Source organism: Marmota monax, unplaced genomic scaffold (genome assembly GCF_021218885.2).
Source record: "Marmota monax isolate L192 unplaced genomic scaffold, Marmota_monax_Labrador192_F-V1.1 WCK01_AAM20220418_F8-fsc01613, whole genome shotgun sequence".
NCBI classification, from domain to species: Eukaryota; Metazoa; Chordata; class Mammalia; order Rodentia; family Sciuridae; genus Marmota; species Marmota monax.
This window is the reverse complement of record NW_026694453.1, coordinates 14,867-33,967: the sequence shown is the minus strand read 5'-3', so window position 1 is coordinate 33,967 and position 19,101 is coordinate 14,867. Positions and strand designations below refer to the sequence as shown.

At 43.1% G+C, this 19,101-nt stretch overlaps 1 protein-coding gene across 1 annotated transcript in view; it reads left to right on the top strand.

The window, feature by feature from the left end:
• The first annotated feature begins 380 nt into the window (after positions 1-380).
• Positions 381-19,101, top strand: part of LOC124075500 (H-2 class I histocompatibility antigen, Q10 alpha chain) — a 29,911-nt gene continuing 11,190 nt past the window's right edge. The window contains exons 1-3 of the mRNA XM_046418944.2: positions 381-455; positions 4,228-4,489; positions 7,765-7,872. Of these exons, the coding sequence (XP_046274900.1) occupies positions 381-455; positions 4,228-4,489; positions 7,765-7,872 (445 nt within the window). The remainder of the gene's footprint in view (positions 456-4,227; positions 4,490-7,764; positions 7,873-19,101) is intronic.

The following is a 19,101-nucleotide window of genomic DNA, read 5'->3' as shown; positions in this document are numbered from 1 at the left end:
AGATCATATGTGTAGAGGAATTGTTTTTATCAGCAACTGAATAGTTCTTTGTGAATAACCAAACACCTTCATCCAGCCCTCGGAGCATCCACCTAAAACCTGAGAGAAAATTGGGGTGCTCCCATCTCACAGAGAAGGTTGGGGCTCCAGCTGGCTGGTGGGAGTGCTGATCGAGTGCTCAGGTGCTCTGCATTCACAGCCCTCATAGCAGAAACCTCCAGGTATGCAAGTAATTATTCCCTGCTAAAAGTTTGCCTCCAGAAACCAGGAAGATCACAGGGACAGGGAAAGAGACTTCTCATACTGGAAGGGGATCACAGGCCCAGCCAAGGCTAGAAAAGAGGTGAGTGAGAAGTCCTGCCCACCCACTTTTGTACCCCATGAATGCAGAGAAAGTGTGGGAGAAGACCCTCTTCAAGAAAATCCAGCACCCCTCACCCTGCACTCTCCTCCATGTGGGTAAACCAACCTGTGAGCAACCCACAGGGAGACCACACTGAAGTTCTGGGCTTATGGATTTCTACTAGGGACTTCTCTGTGATCTGGCTTTGCTACAAAGAGCCCTTGGTGAAGGATGTGAACATGTAGGAGACAGCACCTTGCAGAAATGGGATGTTGGAGGTGTCCTGGAGGAGCTGAGATACACCTGCCAAGTAGAATAACAAAACTGAATGAGACCTTCACAATGGCCTCAGGCAAGAAGCTTATAAGGACTGATAAGCTTTGTCACATATAGGGGTTCCTTGAGACGCAGAGTGTGGTTAGGGGAGCGCCTTCCTGGGCTAATTGGAAAAGTCTCCACAATACTGGGGCCCCCCTATTATTCCACAAGCTTAGCCATGTACCCAGCTGTGTGCCTGATTCTACCCCAGTGGGTACCTCTAGGGCTTCTGAGGCTAAGGAGTTGGTCCTGGGGATGGGAAAACTGGCTTGTTCCTCCTACCTGGAAGAAACCACCTCAGAATGACATTGTTCAACTACTGGTTGGCTTTAGAGCCCATGTCCTTCTCATCCTCCTCATCCTCTTGTTGACTGAGGAGTTTTGAAATATATAAGAAGACAGGTTTCACACAAGAGGGAAAAGAAGTGTCCTGTTGGCAGGGAATGACCTCCTAGAGAAGATGGTCTGTGACAACAGTCAGCAGGACCTTTCTGACCAGTGAGCTTTCTCCCAAGAGAAACTGGAAACAGCTCCTCCTCTCTCTCTTTTCCTCATCTCACCTTCTACCCCCCAATCCTCTCCCTAGCATTAAGGAGAGCGGGCATGGGCTTCACCACAGGAGTAGCTTATAAGGACTGATAAGCTTTGTCACATATAGAGGTTCCTTGAGACGCAGAGTCACCCTTTAGAGTCAAATGATGATTTTTCTGGACTGGAGACATTTGGGACTGCCTGCTCACAGGTTCTGAGTCCTCTTGTCCCGTCCATTTCCTCCATCCTCTCTGCTGGGTAGTGCTGAGAGCCATAGTGGAGTCCGAATGACGCATGGCATTTTTGCCAGAACGGAGTGGTTGAGAGGTGACGCCAGCAAGCCATTTAGATGATAATGGTTATGTTAAGCTGTGTATATTAGACTCCTGCTGTCCACCTCGGTCTGCTACTATGGAGTTCTCACTAATTTGGAGTTCTCGTGGGGATTCCCGGAGAGTTCCCATTGGTTGGGGAAGTGCCGGAGGCGGGATTTCTTGTTGGTGGTTCCTGGAGGAGCCACGTGGGTGGCGTTTGGGGAGTTCCCAGGGAGCGTGTATGGAGTGTGCTGGTGGAGTTCAGAAATAAAGTTTGTTCCTGCTTCAGTGGCTCGTGATTGGTGCCCAGCCAGACTGTGGCAGGGTAGGAGAAACATGCCCAGCTCCAGACACAAGTGTTTAGAGATCACACTATAGGCAGAGGCAGGGACAGTGGATGACTCCTCTTTGCCCACATGGTGAAGAAGGAACAGGTGTACTGACTTGCCCTTTAGTGTGGAGCCGGCCCTTCCTTAAAGGCCTGCCAGCTCTGAAAGTCTATCTATCCCACAGAGTTGCTAGGTCCCAGCTATTCCATTTGTTATACAGGAGACAGGTTTGTGCCATAAAACATATTTCTCAAGCATGATGTTGCCATGACCATGTTTTTGTTAGCTTTTGTTTTAGTGAGACTCTGTCTCAAAATTTAAAAATAAAAAGGTCTGGGGGCATGACTCAGTGGTACAGAACTTGCCTAGGATGCCCAATGTCCTGGGTTCAATTCCCAGTTTCAACCCTCTCCACACAAACACACACACACACACACACACACACGAACCTATATATATATATATATATATATATATATATATATATATATGATTCCCAAAATCCTATATTAGTCAGCTTCAGCTTTGGTCAAAGAAACTGTCTTCAAAGCACAATGAGATCCCCTCAATGAGAGTCTAGATTTCTGCTGTGTTCTCTCTGCATATACTACAGAAGTCTGTGGAAGTCCTGGCCAGCAGGAAGCTTTGCCCAGTGTTCAAGTAGAAGTAATTAATGTTGCTGGTACTAACATTACTGATTTCAGAATTGTTGACTTTTTTTTTTTTTGGTAATGGGGATTGAACCCAGGAGTACTCAAAAACTGAGCCACATCCCCAGGCTTTTATATTTTGAGAAGGGTCTTGCTAAGGCCTCATTAAGTTGCTGAGGCTGGCTTTGAACACACAGTCCTCCTACCTCAGCATCCCAAATCACTGGGATTACAGAGATATACCGCCTGGCCCAGCAGTTGACTGTCTTATTAACCAACTTGTTTTTACTGTTTTAGCTATGAGACAATTAATTCTATTTTGATGAGGAGCCTCCCCATCCTGCTAACAGCAGGCTAAAGGTTCTGCCCAAGTTCCTGGGGTCCTCAGCCGGGATAGGTAAGATGTCCACAACTTGGGATCTGAGAGTCTTAGAGGCACCTACAGGTGGATTCAGCTTTCAGTTTCCCACGGAAAACACTTGAAGGAGAACTACCCTAGATATTTGGATAGAAGCACAGTGGTGAAAGTACAGCCAGAATGAGGGAGAGTTGACCAAGTCCCTGAAACAGAAGCCCTAGAGAAGTGTCTCTTAGCTAAGACTGAAACCAGACAAAACACAGAGGGCCTAGTGGCAGCTTCAGAGGGAACATCTATCCATGGAGATGCAAGAGTGCACAAGCAAGATGCCTGGGTGGGTGCCCAGACCTCTCATAAAGTCCTTTATAAGAAGTGCTGGGTGCGACTGACCTCACAGATCTTTTTCTTCCTCTCTCACAAAGCCAATCTACCATTAATACGGCTTAAATGTGTTCTGGACTTGATCATCACAGTGGGTCTCCTTTCTGGTGAAGGCTCACCGAACACCTTGTGCATGATGGCCTCCCAGAAAGAGCAGAGCCTGGCCTTTTGGTCTTCTGGGCCCCACCCTCAAAGTGAGGAACCCTGTCCCCCCCTCATCCGGACCACTAAAGTTGTCCCCAACAATTTTCAAAAATCCACCCAGCTGAAAACTCTTTCCTGAATTTGGGGGCCCCTGGTCAAAATTCAGGAGGGTCTGTGAATCTAGATGAGGAAAATAAACTTTATTTTCACTAACCTGTAGCTGAAAGTGTTTCCTTCTGCTAAGCAGAATTAGCAGAACCAGTGTCTTGGGCCCCAAAGGAAACCACAAATGTTTTTGAGTCACATGACAATCACAGACACTAATCCCCCTCACTTTTTTTTGGGGAGGGGGCGGGGGTACCCAGGGATTGAACTCAGGGGCACTAGACCACTGAACCACACCCCCAGCCCTATTTTGTATTTATTTAGAGACAGGGTCTCACTGATTTGCTTAGCACCTTGATTTTGCTGAGGCTGGCTCTGAACTCCCAATCCTCCTGTCTTGGCCTCCCTGAGTGGCTGGGATTACAGGTAAGCGCCACCATGCTCAGCCGCCTCACTACTTTTTAAATGGCTGGATCTCATTTCAAAAGGTAGTGAAGCATGTAAGCTTTATTTCTCAAGTATCAATACTATTGGTTTCTTGTTTCACTTGGGATTCTATTCCCAAGGGCCAACGGAGAGAAAAGCAGAATGGAAGAACCTCGGGACTGTCCGCTGGGACAAGCCCGGCGGGCATTCTCCCCTATTCGACCATTGCTGGCCAGCTCCTGGCAGTCAACAAGCTGCGGGATTGGCTGCTGAAACGCAAGGGGGCGCTGCTGCGCTGAAACTCAAGCCCTGAGATGCCAGACTGTAGGGTTCCGCCCTCCGAGTGCTGAGCTTCAATGCTTCCGCTTATTTCGCCTGGGGCAGGTTCCGCATTGGGACGTCAGCTGTAGTTCGCCTACTAGGCCTGGTGCCCCAAGGTCTTAGGACGCATTCCGCCAGGACCCCCCTTCCAGCGGAGTGCGCGAAGCTGGAGGCCAAAGGCCAGCGAAGTCCCAGGAACGCACAAGTCGGGGTGGCGCCGTCGCTGCTGCTGCTGCTGCTGTCTGAGCTGGTGCCAGAGCGCACAGCAGGTGAGAGATCAAGATCGAGACAGTTGAGGGAGAGGAGGGGGGCTCAGGGGGACCCCATGTTTTCCACCCGGGTTTGGGGTAATGATGACTTGGAGAGCCCATCCGCAATCCGAGAGGAGGCAAGCAGCCCAGGGCTGGACCCGACTCCTGTTTGACGCCTCCCACTCTGGCTTCGCTAGCCCAGAACAGCCCTGCGGGTGGGGCCGCGGGAGGCCGAGGAGGAGCGTAGAATAGGTGCTGACGGTGACCCCACAGAAGTGTGACCTAGCCCGGGGCATAACTTCCGTAGGCCCCTCCCAGACAACGCAGCAAGGGCTTCCACGGGGCCGGGTGCTCCTGGAAGACCCTGGGGAAGCTTTGTTGGGAGGTAGCGAGCTTGGATGTGAGGGCAGCCAGCACTTTCCCTGCCACCCGCCTGAAGCAAGGGGCGGTCCAGAGTGGAGGGGCTTCCAGGGCCCCTGTCCGGAAATAGCCCTCCTTTGCTTTCCCTGGCGGGGCTGGAGAATGAGAAAGAACATCAGGGGTTTTTCTGACCTGGTCTAGAATTTCCATTCTTTCCTAGTTTCAGTTTTGTGCGCAGAGCTGGCCGACCCAGCGCGCAGGCATGACCACTTCCTGAGTTCCCTACCGCACCACAAGGCATACCCACCTCAACTGCACAGATACCACAGGCCTAAGAGAAGTCCTAGCTGGTGTCCTTTATGCCAGGATCTGTCCTAAGTACTTTACCTACAGGAAGCCATTTCTCTCTTAGAACATACAGTCATCCCTCGATATTTTGAGGAGAAAGTGTCAGGACGCCCAATACCAAAATCCATGGATGCTCAGGTCCCTTAAATAAAATAAGATAGTATTTGCGTATAATCTGATTTATACTTTAAATTATCTCCTGATTACCAATAACACCTAACATAATGATATCATGTTACGCAGTTATGCTTTATTGTTTAGAAATTGAAAATTTATGTATATACATATTTAGTATAGATGCGATTTTTTTTCCCCAAATAGTTTCCATCTGTGGTTCGTTGGTCAAATCCCAGGAAGCAGAACCCTCGGATTAGGAGGGCCAACTTGTCTCAGTTTGCAGATGACTAAAGAGAGGTCCAGTGCAGACGCTAGGTGGCAGCACTAGTTTATGGAGTCGGAGTTTCTACCCGTTTCTGAAAGGTGGAACTTTTCTCTGGGAACGTTTTTGCGTTTTCGCGTTCAATATGTAACGTGAAATACACAGGATTTCGAAGGAACCCAATTACGTTGCAATAAAGCTATTTAGTATTTTAGTTAATAAGATAATTTTTAATTAAAAAGGTAAAAGTGCGATAAGTAATGCATATTCCTCTAAGTAAACACATTAAATAATGCATTAAATTAGCAATTTCCACCATTTGGAAGCAGTGAGAGGGTGAAGCATATTTCTAGATGTATACAGTAACTGTTATTGATTCAAAAGCACTCTGGTTTCTACCCAAGACAATGCACAGGTTCTACTCATCCTACTGTGCTTTGTCTCCATTCATCATGAGAGGAAACACTAAATTTTGACTAGAGGTTAGTGAAAACAAAAGGTTATCTTTTCCCATCCAAGCTGAGGCTCCTAAACTTAAGATTTCAAGTTAACAAAGCCCCAGAGATCCAGGATTCCTCTCTCTATGGTCCCTACCTGGGATGCACACTCAGGTGATGCCAGTCTGATTGGTGGACTAAGCTGTCCCAAATCAAGAAGGAGAAAAAGAGCAAAGATCTAAAACCAGCCTGTGTCCAAGTGTGGAAGGGAGATGGGAAGGAAGTGGCCGAGGTTCCCATTAGGGACTCAGATGCCAGATCAGAAAGACCAGGCTTTTTTTCTTCAGGAGGTAGGGAGTGAGGAAGTGACATGGGGGACATCCACAGAGTGGACAGTCTCATTAAGGGAGCAGATATCATGAGTACAGCATCGGGGAAGTTGTGAGCCTCACCCTGTGACAAGTATTTGGCTATTATTCCCATGGTGAGATGGAGACACTGAGGCTCAGAGGTTAACTGGCTACCGAAGGCTGAACAATCACATAACTAATTAGGATATGGACTCTAGCAGACTGACTCTGGTCCCTAGCTTCACTCTTCTTTAATTAGGAAATATCAGAGTTACTTCATTGGATTGCACTGCAAATGCCATGAATCAATAAGGTAGTTCCCCTTTATATGTGGTTTTGCTTTCCATGGCTTTAGTTATCTATGGTCAACTACAGTTCAAAAGTATCACATGGAAGATTACAGAAATACACCATAAGTTTTTAATTGTTAAATATTCTGAGTGAGAGTGAAATCTTAGTTTTTTTCTGCCCAGGACAGTAATCATCTCTTTGTCCAATGTATCTATGATATATATGCCACCCACCCATTACAGTTATCAGATTGACTGTCATGGTGTTACCAAAAGCTCTGTCCTTGTTCTCAATGTCAATCCAATCATGAAGACAAGGTTTTGAAAAAAAAGAAGTTATAGTTCTTTCCTAGCAAAGGAGAAAAACAGGGACTCCTGTCCCAGAGGCTATTAATCTGACCATCAAAGAGGGGAATAGAGGGCTTTTAAATAGGCAGTTCAAAAGCTACATTCCAGATGTGCCTTATCAGGGGTGGTAATTCACTTGATGCCATCCCTTAAATCTAATTATTTCATTCCTGTGGTTTGTGTTTGCTCAAGGACAGATAACTTAGCCTAGGAAGGGAAGAAGGGTAATTTTGTTTTCCCTAAGGCTAGGGAGTGGGAGAGGGAGAAGAGAAAGTTTTCAAATAAGTGGCAGTGGCAGAGTAGCAAGGGTTATGTTCAAAGTATGAAGTAGACTCCTGCTACAATGGCATCAGTACAATATTTAATTGTCCTATTTACTTTTAGTTATTGTTAGTCTCTTACTGTGCCTAATTTATAAATTCAAGCTTATAGGTAGATATATATGAGGAAACATATAGTATATATAGGGTTCAGTACTATCTACAGTTTCATGCATCCACTGGGGGCCTTGGAATGTATCCCTCAAAGATAAGGTGGGGATGGGGACTACTGTGCTTATAAAACACAAGAACAATGTCTTGCACAGAAGCCCAGAACTCAGGCCTGTTAGCTTTGCAACTACATGAGATGAAGTTTCCAGTCTTTGCTGTGGCAAGGCCCCAATTTCCCGCCTTCCTTGGGACATATCTCTTGCTATCATCTCATACCATCTCTCCCAAAAATTAAGAATATTAATGTAGGATATTTAGGCTTTGACATTTCCCCCACTCCCTCCTTGCAGAGAGTCCATGGGGGCTGCCAGTGATAGCGGATGGCCCAGCTTCCTTAGCAAAGGTGGTGATGGCAGAACTGTCCAGCTTGAAGTTTGAAGAAAAAACATGGCCTGGAGGTAAGCACCCCCTGCCTGCCCACTGAAGAAAGGGTAGGATTACAGAAGCCAGGATCCTCCAGATTGCAGAAAAGTACATTGGTGGGGGAGGCTGCATTTGTGAGGGAGGTTCTTTCGGATAGGGGACACAGAGACTAAAGCTTCTGAAAGGTACCATGGGCTGGATCCTAGCCTCCAGTGGGTTGGCTCCTTGCTCAAGCAGCTTTCCTCCCTCCAGCACTCCACTTCCCATACCTGCCTCTCCCTAAGAAGACTAGGATTAGTGATGTCTGCAGAGCCCCTCCTCCATACCCTTATTCATTTCTTATAATCATTATCTCGGTGTTTATAGAGCTGTAGAGCAGATTGTTTAATTCCTCCCACTTAAGGATGAAAAAACAAGGCCTAAACCTTTAAATACTTGAGGCTACACAGCTAGAGAGTGGCAGTGCCAAATGAATCATGGGGAAGTGGGATAGATGTAAAGTCTCCAGAGAGCAGTGGAGAAGGGGTTGGACACCTCCATTCCCAACACATTGAGGGAAAAGGGAGACTGTGATTAATGGGCATGGAACTTCCACTTGTTAGAGAGTTTGCCACAAGGGCCAGTGACCAGGAAGGGGCACTGGAGAACTGTTGACCCAGAAGAAACTGAGGCATCAATGGGCAGATGAACTAAACAGACATTTCTCAAAAGAAAAATTATAGATGACTAACAAATACATATAAAAACAAGGTCAACATCCCTAGCAATCAGAGAAATGCAAATCAAAACTACACTGAGATTTTATCTCACCTTGGTCAAAATGGCAATTTATCAAGAATAGAAATAATAATAAATGCTGGAGAGGATGTGGAGAGAAAAAGAACTCTTATGTTACCGCTGTTGACCGGTGATGAGTCCTTGCTTCCCCAGTGTTGAAGAATAACACCAGAGAAGCACAACGAGGCAAGGTCAGAGTAGAAATTAGAAGTTTATTAAAGGACAGCAGAAAAGACTTCTCCAGGAGGAAGAAGGGGACCCAAGAGGTGGAATCTGTGGAAGTGCAGTTGTTTCCCCTTTTTATAGTTCTTTCAGTGATGGAATGTAGGTTGGAAGGCCCGAGGGGTGGGACATAGGTGGGCCTAAGAAGTAATCTGGTCGGGAAGTACTTCATTAACACTTCTTTGGGATGCGCTATCTTCAAATCTGCTGGGGCTGTTCATTAACATTTCTTTGGGATGGACTTTGGGCCTAGGGCTTTTCTTGGGACTTCATTAACATTTTAAGAGTTGCTCAACTCTTCCGGAAATTTATTCTCAACATGGCCTCCATTTTAGACTTCACTGGATATTAGACCTGATTTACCTAACTACACTGACTGCCTAATTTTAAATCTGGCTTCACTTACATGATATTGATGGGATTATACATTAGTACAGCCATTATGGAAATAAGTATGGAGTTTCTTCAAAAGACTAGAATTTGGAGCCACTATATGACCTTGCTGTATCATCACCCTGTATTTTATCCAGAAGAAATAAAGACAGCATAATATACCAATAAATACATTCCTATGTTTATAGCAACATAGTTGACAATAGCCAAACTATGGAACCAGCCTAGGTGTCCATCAACAAATGAAGTAAATATACACAATGGAGTTCTACTCAGCAATAAAAAAGAACAAAATTGTGTCATTTTTAGGAAAATAGATGGAACTAGAGAGCATCACCCTGTTAAATGAAATAAGCCAGACTCAGGAAGTCAGGTGTTATTTTTTCTCATAAATGGAAGCTAGAGAGAAAAAAGAAGTCTCATGAAAATAGAAGAGAGCTCAATAGGATAAAGGAAGAGGATCAACAGGAGGGGAGTACAAGAGAAGGTCCTAGGGAATGAAATTGAAATTGAACCAATGATATGCACATATGTGTTGGGAAAAGTATAAACGGCAGCCATACCCCAGAGAAAAAAACCCAACATGGCGCCTAAGGACCTGTTCTTCCTACCTTCTTCTTTTCTGCAGTGGCGTGAAAAATTCCCGCCCGTGTGAACTCTCCCGCCGGCGCCAATTTCAAATCCTGCTGGTGGGGAACCTTAGCTCCAATGAGAACTAATTCCTGGGCTCCGGAGCTGATATCTGGAAGAACTTGCCAATAAACGGGTTGCCTGCCATTTATCTAAGCCCTACCATCTCCCCCTTAGTTCTATATAAGCACACAGCTTTTTGCAATAAAATTGGAATTCTCCTGGCGAAGTGTCTTTGCGTGGGGAATTCTTTCAATATGAATATATAACAATGAATTCTCTATTATGCATAGTTATTATGTGTCAATAATTTTTTTAGATTACATTGCAAGACTTCTCTTATTTACTTATTTTTATTTTTTTTTGTGGAGATCCCAGAGCCTTGCACTTGTTAGGCAAGTGCTCAGCCACTGAATTACAATAGGGTTATATCCCAGTAAAACCATTGTAAATTGAGAATACATTGTCAAAAATGCATTTAATGCCTTAAACTACTGAACATCATAGCTTGGCAACTCAAGGCATTGTAGTGTCAGTGATTTCCCCTTCTGATCACATGACTGAACACAAATCTCTAGCCGAGGAAAATATCAAATTTCAAAACTCCATATGTGATTTCTACTGAAATCACATCCCTTTCACACCATTTTAAAGCCATTAAGTAGGTTGGGGACTGACTAGATTTGTGTACCTGCTACAATGGAACTACCATGTGTTGTTTCCTTTTTCACCAGGCCTGACCTTGGAATTATTTGCTCTTTCCTGCCTTTCCCACACCTGGGGGGAAGCACATTAGCTTCCTTATCTCCTCTTTGCTTCAGGGGTGGGAGCATCATGGTTGCGGGCTCCCCTACTCTGTATTTCTTAGGCTCTGTCTCTATGTTGGCTTGGAGGTCCTGGACTCACCACAGCTTCCAGAGCAGGTACTCTCCCAGACCATGTGTCCTCTCTCCCTGACTTCAGGGCAGCATCAAAGCTCTTGAGTTTGAACTGACCCTGAAATCCACTAGATACTGTTGCTTTAATATAATATTATGTGTATTCATTTCCTATTGCTGCCAAACCAATGATCACAACTTGGTGGCTTAGAACAACATACATTTATTCTCTTATATTTCAGGGGTTCAGAAGTCCAAAATGGGTTTCCCCCCTGGCAAGATCAAGGTGTTAGCAGAGCTGCACACCCTCTGGAGGCTGTAAGGGAGAATCCAATTCCTTGACTTCCATCTTCTAAAGTTTCATTCCTTGTTCTGTTATTGGAATTAAAGGTCCTTGCTGCTTACAGCTCCACTGAAAACTTGGGGAGACAGAAATTACAGGAAGAGAATAGGTTTATTCAAGGGCAACTCTGAAGAAGATAGAGATATTTTTATCTCAAATCTTCATCTCCAGGTGGAAGAAAAGAGGGTATTTTGAGTCAGTGGGCAGGAAATTCACAATGCTAGGTGGGAGTCTTCCTCTTCAAAGTGTACCTTTGTACCTCTGTTACTGCTGTTGACCGGTGACGAGTTCTTGCTTCCCCAATGTTGAAGAATAACACCAAAGAAGCACGCCAAGGCAAGGTCAGAGTAGAAATTAGAAGTTTATTAAAGGACAGCAGAAAAGACTTCTCCCAGAGGAAGAAGGGGACCCAAGAGGTGGACTCCTTGGAAGGGATGTTGTCTCCCCTTTTTATAGTTCTTTCAGTGATGGAATGTAGGTGGGAAGGCCCGAGGGGTGGGACACAGGTGGGCCAAAGAAGTAATCTGGTCAGGAAGGACTTCTGAGTCAGCACCTTTTTGCTGGGGGCTGTTCATTAACATTTCTTTGAGGTGGACTTTGGCCTAGGGCCTTTTCGGGACTTCATTAACATTCCATGAGTTCTCCTGCGTTTCCCGGAATCATTGCCAGCATGGCCTCCATTTTAGATTTCACTCAGTATTAGACCTGGATTTATCTAACTACACTGACTACCTAACTTTAAATCTGGCTTCACCTCTCTGGCTCTGTTGACTTTCTCCCTCCTCAGAACATCAAGAGGAAATTCAACCTCCTGGGGCCACATTCTGCATTCTATTTTCTTACAGAGTTCTTCCTTTAAGTCAATTCCTGAGTTAAGGAACTGAGGAGAGAAGAGGGCGTTACCAGAAGCCTCTCTTCAGAATTCAGAATACCATGTGAAAGAGATGGGTCATTAAAAGATCTAGGGATCTTTTAGGGATGTGTGTGGGGAGGGGTAACAATTGTTAAACATCTTACAGAGGGAGTTGCTCTGTTTCAGTCTCAGCATTTCTCTCCTTTAGTGCCAGCAATCTCCTATCACAAAAGCCTTAAATTAATCACACCTGTAAAATACCTGTTACCATATAAGGTAATAATCACAGCCTCCAGGGATAACATGGAGGGGAGTCTTTATTCAACCTACCACACTATAGAACAGGAAACACAGAATGCATGGACATCTCACTGCTTGAGAGGTCCAGCAGCAAAGCAAGGACATTTGCTCTTCCGCCTACCCAGGGGAGGCAGAGCTGCTGTAGATAGGAAACAAGGAATGGGAGATCAAACTTACAGTATGATGACTACAGTTAGTAATACTGTATTGCAAACTTGAAATTTGCTAAGAGAGTAGATCTTAAAGTAAAAACTAAAGGTAACTATGAGAAATATGAGTATGTTAATTAGCTTGATTATGATAATCAGTTCCATGATGTGTGTGTGTACATACACACACACACACACACACAACACACACACACACATGTATATATACATATATATATCAAAACATCACACTGTAATACTTATACAGTTTTTTTTTTTTTCAATAAATCTTGGGGGGGGGCAGTGGACAAAGCAAAAATAAAAACAATTTAACATGTGTGCATATGATTAGGTCATCAAGGAAGAAAAAATAAAACAGAGGCTGTGAGTAACTCAGTGATAGAGCACTTGCCTAGCATGTGTGAAACCTGGGTTTAATCCCCAGCACTGCAAAAAAAAAAAAAAAAAGTGAAGAAATGGGTCATGGAGACCAAAAGCCCCAGCCTTGGTTCCTACCAAGGCCTATATGCCTGTTCACCAGGTGCATGACACACTAAGTTTGTTGGGTTTTTTTCTGGGGGGGGAGGGGAGGCAGTTCTGGAGGATTGAACTCAGGGACACGCAACCACTGAGCCATATCCCCAGCCCATTTTTTTTGTATTTTATTTATAGACAGGGTCTCACTGAGTTGCTTATTGCCTTGCAGTTGCTGAGGCTGGCTTTGAACTCCAAATGCTCCTGCCTCAGCCTCCTGAGCCACTGGGATTATAGGTGTGCACCACCATGCCCGGCTGAGACACTGATCTAACTCTGTATTTTTTATTAAAACAGCTCCATGAGATAGACCCCAGTCATTTTGTTACCAGAATCAAAAGTTTTGCTGCATGCTGCTCAAAGAATGTTAGGAAAGCAGAAGTTGATAGGAAAACATGTTTATTCAAAGCCAGACTTGAGGAAGATAGAGATCTTTTCTGTCTCAAATCTCCAAGGAAAGGTGGGGAGGTCATTGAGGGAACAGCATTTATTTATTTTTTGATTAATTTTATTAATTCTACTCCACTTGTGTACAATGAATTGAAGAACTTTCTGCTGTCATGTATAACTGATCAGTGGAGTAGAATTTTTGACTTCTCTGGTTATATATGAAGTAGAGTCACACCATTTCTGTAATCATGGTACTTAGGGTAATGATGTTCATCTCATTCCACCATCTTTCCTACCCCCATGCCTCCTCCCCCCTCCCTCATCCAAATCTCCTCCACTCATCCATGCACCCCCCACCCATTATGAATTAGCACTTACTTATCAGAGAAAACATTTGGCCCCTGGTTTTATGAGATTGGCATATTTCACTTAGCGTAATATTCTCCAACTCCATCCATTTACCTGCAAATGCCACAATTTTATTCTCTTTTAATGCTGAGTATTATGCCATTGTGTACAAATACCACAGTTTTTTTTATCCATTCATCTATTAAAAGGCATCTAGGTTGGTTTCACAGTTTAGTTATTGGAAATTCTGCTGCTATAAGTGTTAATGTGGCTGCGTCACTATAGTATATTTATTTTTAAGTCCTTTGGGAATAGAACAAGGAATGGGATAGCTGGGTCAAATGGTGGTTCCATTCCAAGTTTTCTAAGGAATCTCCATACTGCTTTCCAGATTGGTTGCACCAATGTGCAGTCTGACAAGCAATGTGTGAGTGTGCCTTTTCCCCCACATCCTCATCAACACTTACTGTTGCTTGTATTCTTGATAACTGCCATTCTGACTAGAGTGAGATGAAATCTTTGAGTATTTTTGATTTGCATTTCTCTAATTACTAGAGACATTGAACATTTTTTCATATATTTGTTGATCGATTCTATATCTTCCTCTGAGAAGTATCTGTTCAGATCCTTAGACCATTTATTGATTAGATTTTTGTTATTTTGTTGTTAATTTTTTTGAGTTCTTTACATACCCTGGATATTAGTGCCCTAACTGACTTTGCTCCCAAAATGTAGGCTTTCTCTTCACCTCATTGTTTCTTTTGCTAAGAAGAAGCTTTTTAATTTGAATCCACCCCATTATTAAAACTGAATCATGAGGACATACACAATTTAAACAGATCAATTTAAAGCAAGGAAATAGAAGATGCTACCAAAAGCCTACCAATCAAGCAAAGTCTGGGACCAGATAGATTCTCAGCCAAGTTTTACAAGACCTACAAATAAGAATTAACACCAATACTCCTCAAATTATTCCATGAAATAGAAAAGGAGAGGACCCTTCCAAACTCATTCTATGAGGCTAGTATCATTGTGATACCAAAACTAGACAGAGACACATCAAGGAAATAAAATTTCAGACCACTATCCCTGATGAACATAGATGCAAAAAGTCTCAATAAAATTTTGGCAAATCGCATACAAAAAAATATTTTAAAAAATAGTGCACCGTGATCAAGTAGAGTTCATTCCAGGGATGCAAGTTTGGTTCAACATATGGAAATCAATAAAGGTAATTCATCACATCAGTAGATTTAAAGATACAATCATATGATATAATTGATGCAGAGAAAGCATTTGACAAAATACAGCACCCTTTCATGTTCAAAACACTAAAAAAACTAGGGATAGTAGGAACATACCTCAACATTTTAAAAGCTATCTATGCTAAGCCCCAGGCCAACATCATTCTAAATGAATAAAATTTGGAACAACACAGGGCTGCCCTCTTTCACAACTTCTATTCAACATAGTCCATGAAACTGTAGCCAGAGCAATTAGAAAGATGAAAGAAATTAAAGGGATACTAATAGGAGAAGAAGAACGCAAACAATCATTATTTGCCAACAACATGATTCTATACTTAGAGGATCCAAAAAATTCCACCAGATAACTTCTAGAATTAATAAGTGAATTCAGCAAAGTAGCAGGTTATAAAATCAATACCCATAAATCAAATGCATTTCTATACATCAGTGATGAATCCTCTGAAAGAGAAATTAGGAAAACTACCCCATTCACAATAGCCTCAAAAAAAAAATAATAATAACTGGGAATCAATTTAACAAAAGAGGTGAAAGACCTCTACAATGAAAACTACAGAACACTAAAGAAAGAAATTGAAGAAGACCTTAGAAAATGGAAAGATCTTCCATGCTCTTGAATAGTCAGAATCAATATTGTCAAAATGGCCATACTACCCAAAGCACTATACAGAGTCAATGAGATTCCAATTAAAATCCCAGTGTCATTTATTTTAAAAAAAATATTTTTAATTGTTGATATACCTTTATTTTTTATTTATTTATATGTGGTGCTGAGGATCAAACCCAGTGCCTCACACATGCGAGGCAAGTGCTCTGCCACTGAGCCATGATCCCAGCCCCCCAATGTCATTTCTCACAGAAATAAAAAAAAAAAAAAATCATGAAATTCATTTGGAAAAATAAAGAAACCCAGAATAGCCAAAGCAATCTTTAGCAAGAAGAGTGAAACAGGAGGCATCACAATACCAGAACTTAAACTATACTACAAAGCTATAGTAACAAATGACATGGTATTGGCACCAAAATAGACGTGTAGACCAATGGTACAGAATAGAAGACATAGAGACAAACCCACATAAATACAGTTATCTCATACTGAACAAAGGAGCCAAAAAACATACATTGGAGAAAAGATAACCTCCTCAACAAATGCTGCTGGGAAAAATGGAAATCCATATGCAGCAAAATGAAATTAAACCCCATCTCTCACCTTGCACAAAACTCAACTCAAAGTGGATCAAGGACCTAGGAATTAGACTAGAGACCCTGTGCCTAATAGAAGAAAAAGTAGGCCCAAATCTTCATTGTGTCAGATTAGGCCCTGACTTCCTTAACAAGACTCCTAAAGTGTAAGAAATAAAATCAATAATCAATAAATGGGAACAGCATTTATGAGGGGAGAAAAGGAGATACAATGGGACAAAAGGCAAGAAATCCCTGTGCTGGGTAGAGGTTGCCTACTTCTACGAGTGTCATGTCTTTTAGCCTCTGTTCCCTCTTCATCACACCAAAGGGAACCTCCTGGGACCAGCATCTGGATTTCCTTTTCCAAAGAGGAGAGGGTATTACAGAGGGCTCTATTTGTGTGTGTGTGTGTGTGTTTGTGTGTGTGTGTGTGTCTTGCTGGGGATTGAACCCAGGGCCTTGTGCATGAAAGGCAAGCACTCTACCAACTGAGCTATATCCCCAGCCTGAGGGCTGTATATAGAATTTAGAATAATATGTAAAAAAGAAAGGTTATTAAAGATTTGAAAAAAGAGGGCTGTGGCTGTGGCTCAGCGGTAGCGCATTTACCTGGCATGTGTGAGGTACTGGGTTTGATTCTCAGCACCACATATGAAAAAAATAAAGGTCTATAACAACTAAAAATATATTTAAAAAAAAGATCTGGAAGAGATCAGGGGAAGGGGTAGGTTGGGAGGGAAGGAGGAAGAAATAGCCTTTTAAATCATATTCCTGAGGGAATTTGAGAAAATAATTCTTTTAAAAAAATGAACTGGTCTGTTATAATTTCACATTCAGGCTGACCCAAGCTGATGTCAACCATTCACTCAACTAGCCCTCCACCATGACCCCTCTCTGACCCCCATGAAGTTTCTCCAGCTCTGAGGAGGTACTTCTTCTTTTCTCTGCTTACAAAAAGGCAGCAAGATCTAGGGAGAGAATCCAGGCACCACCCCACCTCTTTCTAGTACTGTCTTTTTGTAAGCAGTGGCAGCAAGACCACTTGAATTCTAGCAATTTGTGTTAGAAAAGGGAGACAAGAAGGGTTAAAACAAAGGTAACTTCATCTTGGCTGGAACATACCTGATTTGTCTTAAGATAATATCAAAGAGTTATATGCACCCCTGTATTACACAGCTGGGGCGATCTGGGAAACTGAGGCAGTGTGAAGACCCGCCCCCCAAACCCAGATTCTTGCAATCAAGTCAGAAAAGCTTTCAGACATGTTGTTCAGAGTAACAAGAATGAGTTTATTGAAGGGATAGGAAAGGGAAAGAGGACACTCTCAAGGGAGAAAATGGGTCCTCTCAGAGAGGAGAGAGACAACTTGTCTCTCCTGCATTCCAATTTTATTTGGGGGGTCCCAGGGAAGTTTCCAGAGTTCTACGCATGTCCCCCTCTTGACTTTTGACTGACAGCAGGGTGACAACAGACTTTCAAGTACTTATTGCCGTGACAATGCTAGGTTCTCTTGGTCCATGCTGAGCAGTTCTAATTAGATTTTTTCTTAATCATTTTTTATAGGTTTTGTGATTAGGAGGAATTATCCTTATCTTCCAGAATCTGGTCTGTGAAAAGGGTCACAAATCTTTCTCCCTTCAAAGTACCTTTTTGAGTTCCTCAATGTTATTTCCTGCCTGCATTTTCTTGCAGATAACAGGAAGTTTTGTGACATACCCTGTCCATGTAGGCTGGCAGGGCAGCAGATAAATTGCTTTTTTGGCAAAGAAAGCATGTGGGGTGAAGAAAGTATGTGAAGGTCAGCACAGTGGTTCCATTTTATACAATTATTATCTTAATCTCACTTTCCCACCATCCTCATCTGTTTGTCCCCTAACACTGGAGCCAGAGTCTGGTTGTAAACCCCTACATAGGACTCTTAATGGTTCTATCTATCTATCTTCCTTCAGGAAAACCAAGAGTTACTGAAAAGCAATCATGGATTATGAATCAAAGTAGCTGCAGTCATGAGAAACTGAATCATAACAACTCAGCCTCAGTTACCTCATCTGTAAGATGAAGCCAATCACACCAACCTCTTAAATTCATTGTGAAGATTGTGATAGTGAATAAAAAGCAGAGCAGTGGGGGTTCTTCATTCTATCAAGGGCACGAGCTATCATTCAAAAATTAGCACTTGTGATTTTTGTCACTTCCATTTATGCCTTCTTTTCCCCCCACTTCAACAAATGCAGAAAATAAGTGCTGACTATGAGCCAAGCATGACTTAAGAGGAAACAGTAGATGTATTACCCACGGTTTACCCCAGGGGTACAAATGCCCCAAACATACTGATTACCAATCCCAAAGAAGGAACTTGGAGGACTCAACAGAGAGGTTTTGGACATTAGATTATTCAGGGTCTCCTTGGTGGCTGTAGGCTAGAGGGCCTACACACCTCCATGGGGTGCCACCCCACACCTCAAGCAAGAGTATATGGGATAGGTTGCATGCTTACTGAACAGATGGATTTCTTCAGATATTTCTTTCTTTTTTGAGAGGGGGATAGTGGGGAGTAAACTCAGGGGCACTTGACCATTGAGTCATATCCCCAGTTCTATTTTGTGTATTATTTAGAGACAGGGTCTCACTGAGTTGCTTAGTACCTCTTCATTGCTGAAGCTCTTCAGATGTTTTACGAGTACACTGTTTTACTTTACAACCAAAGTCACTCTGCTTTGTTCCTCACCTAAAGATTGGAGACCAGGGAAATAGGCAGTTCCCCTGTTCATTTCCTTCATTATCACATTCGTTCATGCTTATTTTACTGCCCAGAGGAGGAGCCTTCTCAGGTAAGGACTAGTGTTTACTCAAACACCCACTCTCATAGAGGCCACAATCTTAGCAGAGAGCACAGGACACTGTTAAGGCCCCTCTGAAGGTTGTCAGACTGGAATCAGTAAGGAGGGCTTCCTGAAGGAAAAGGACACTTGAGCTATAAAGAGAAGGATGAAAAGA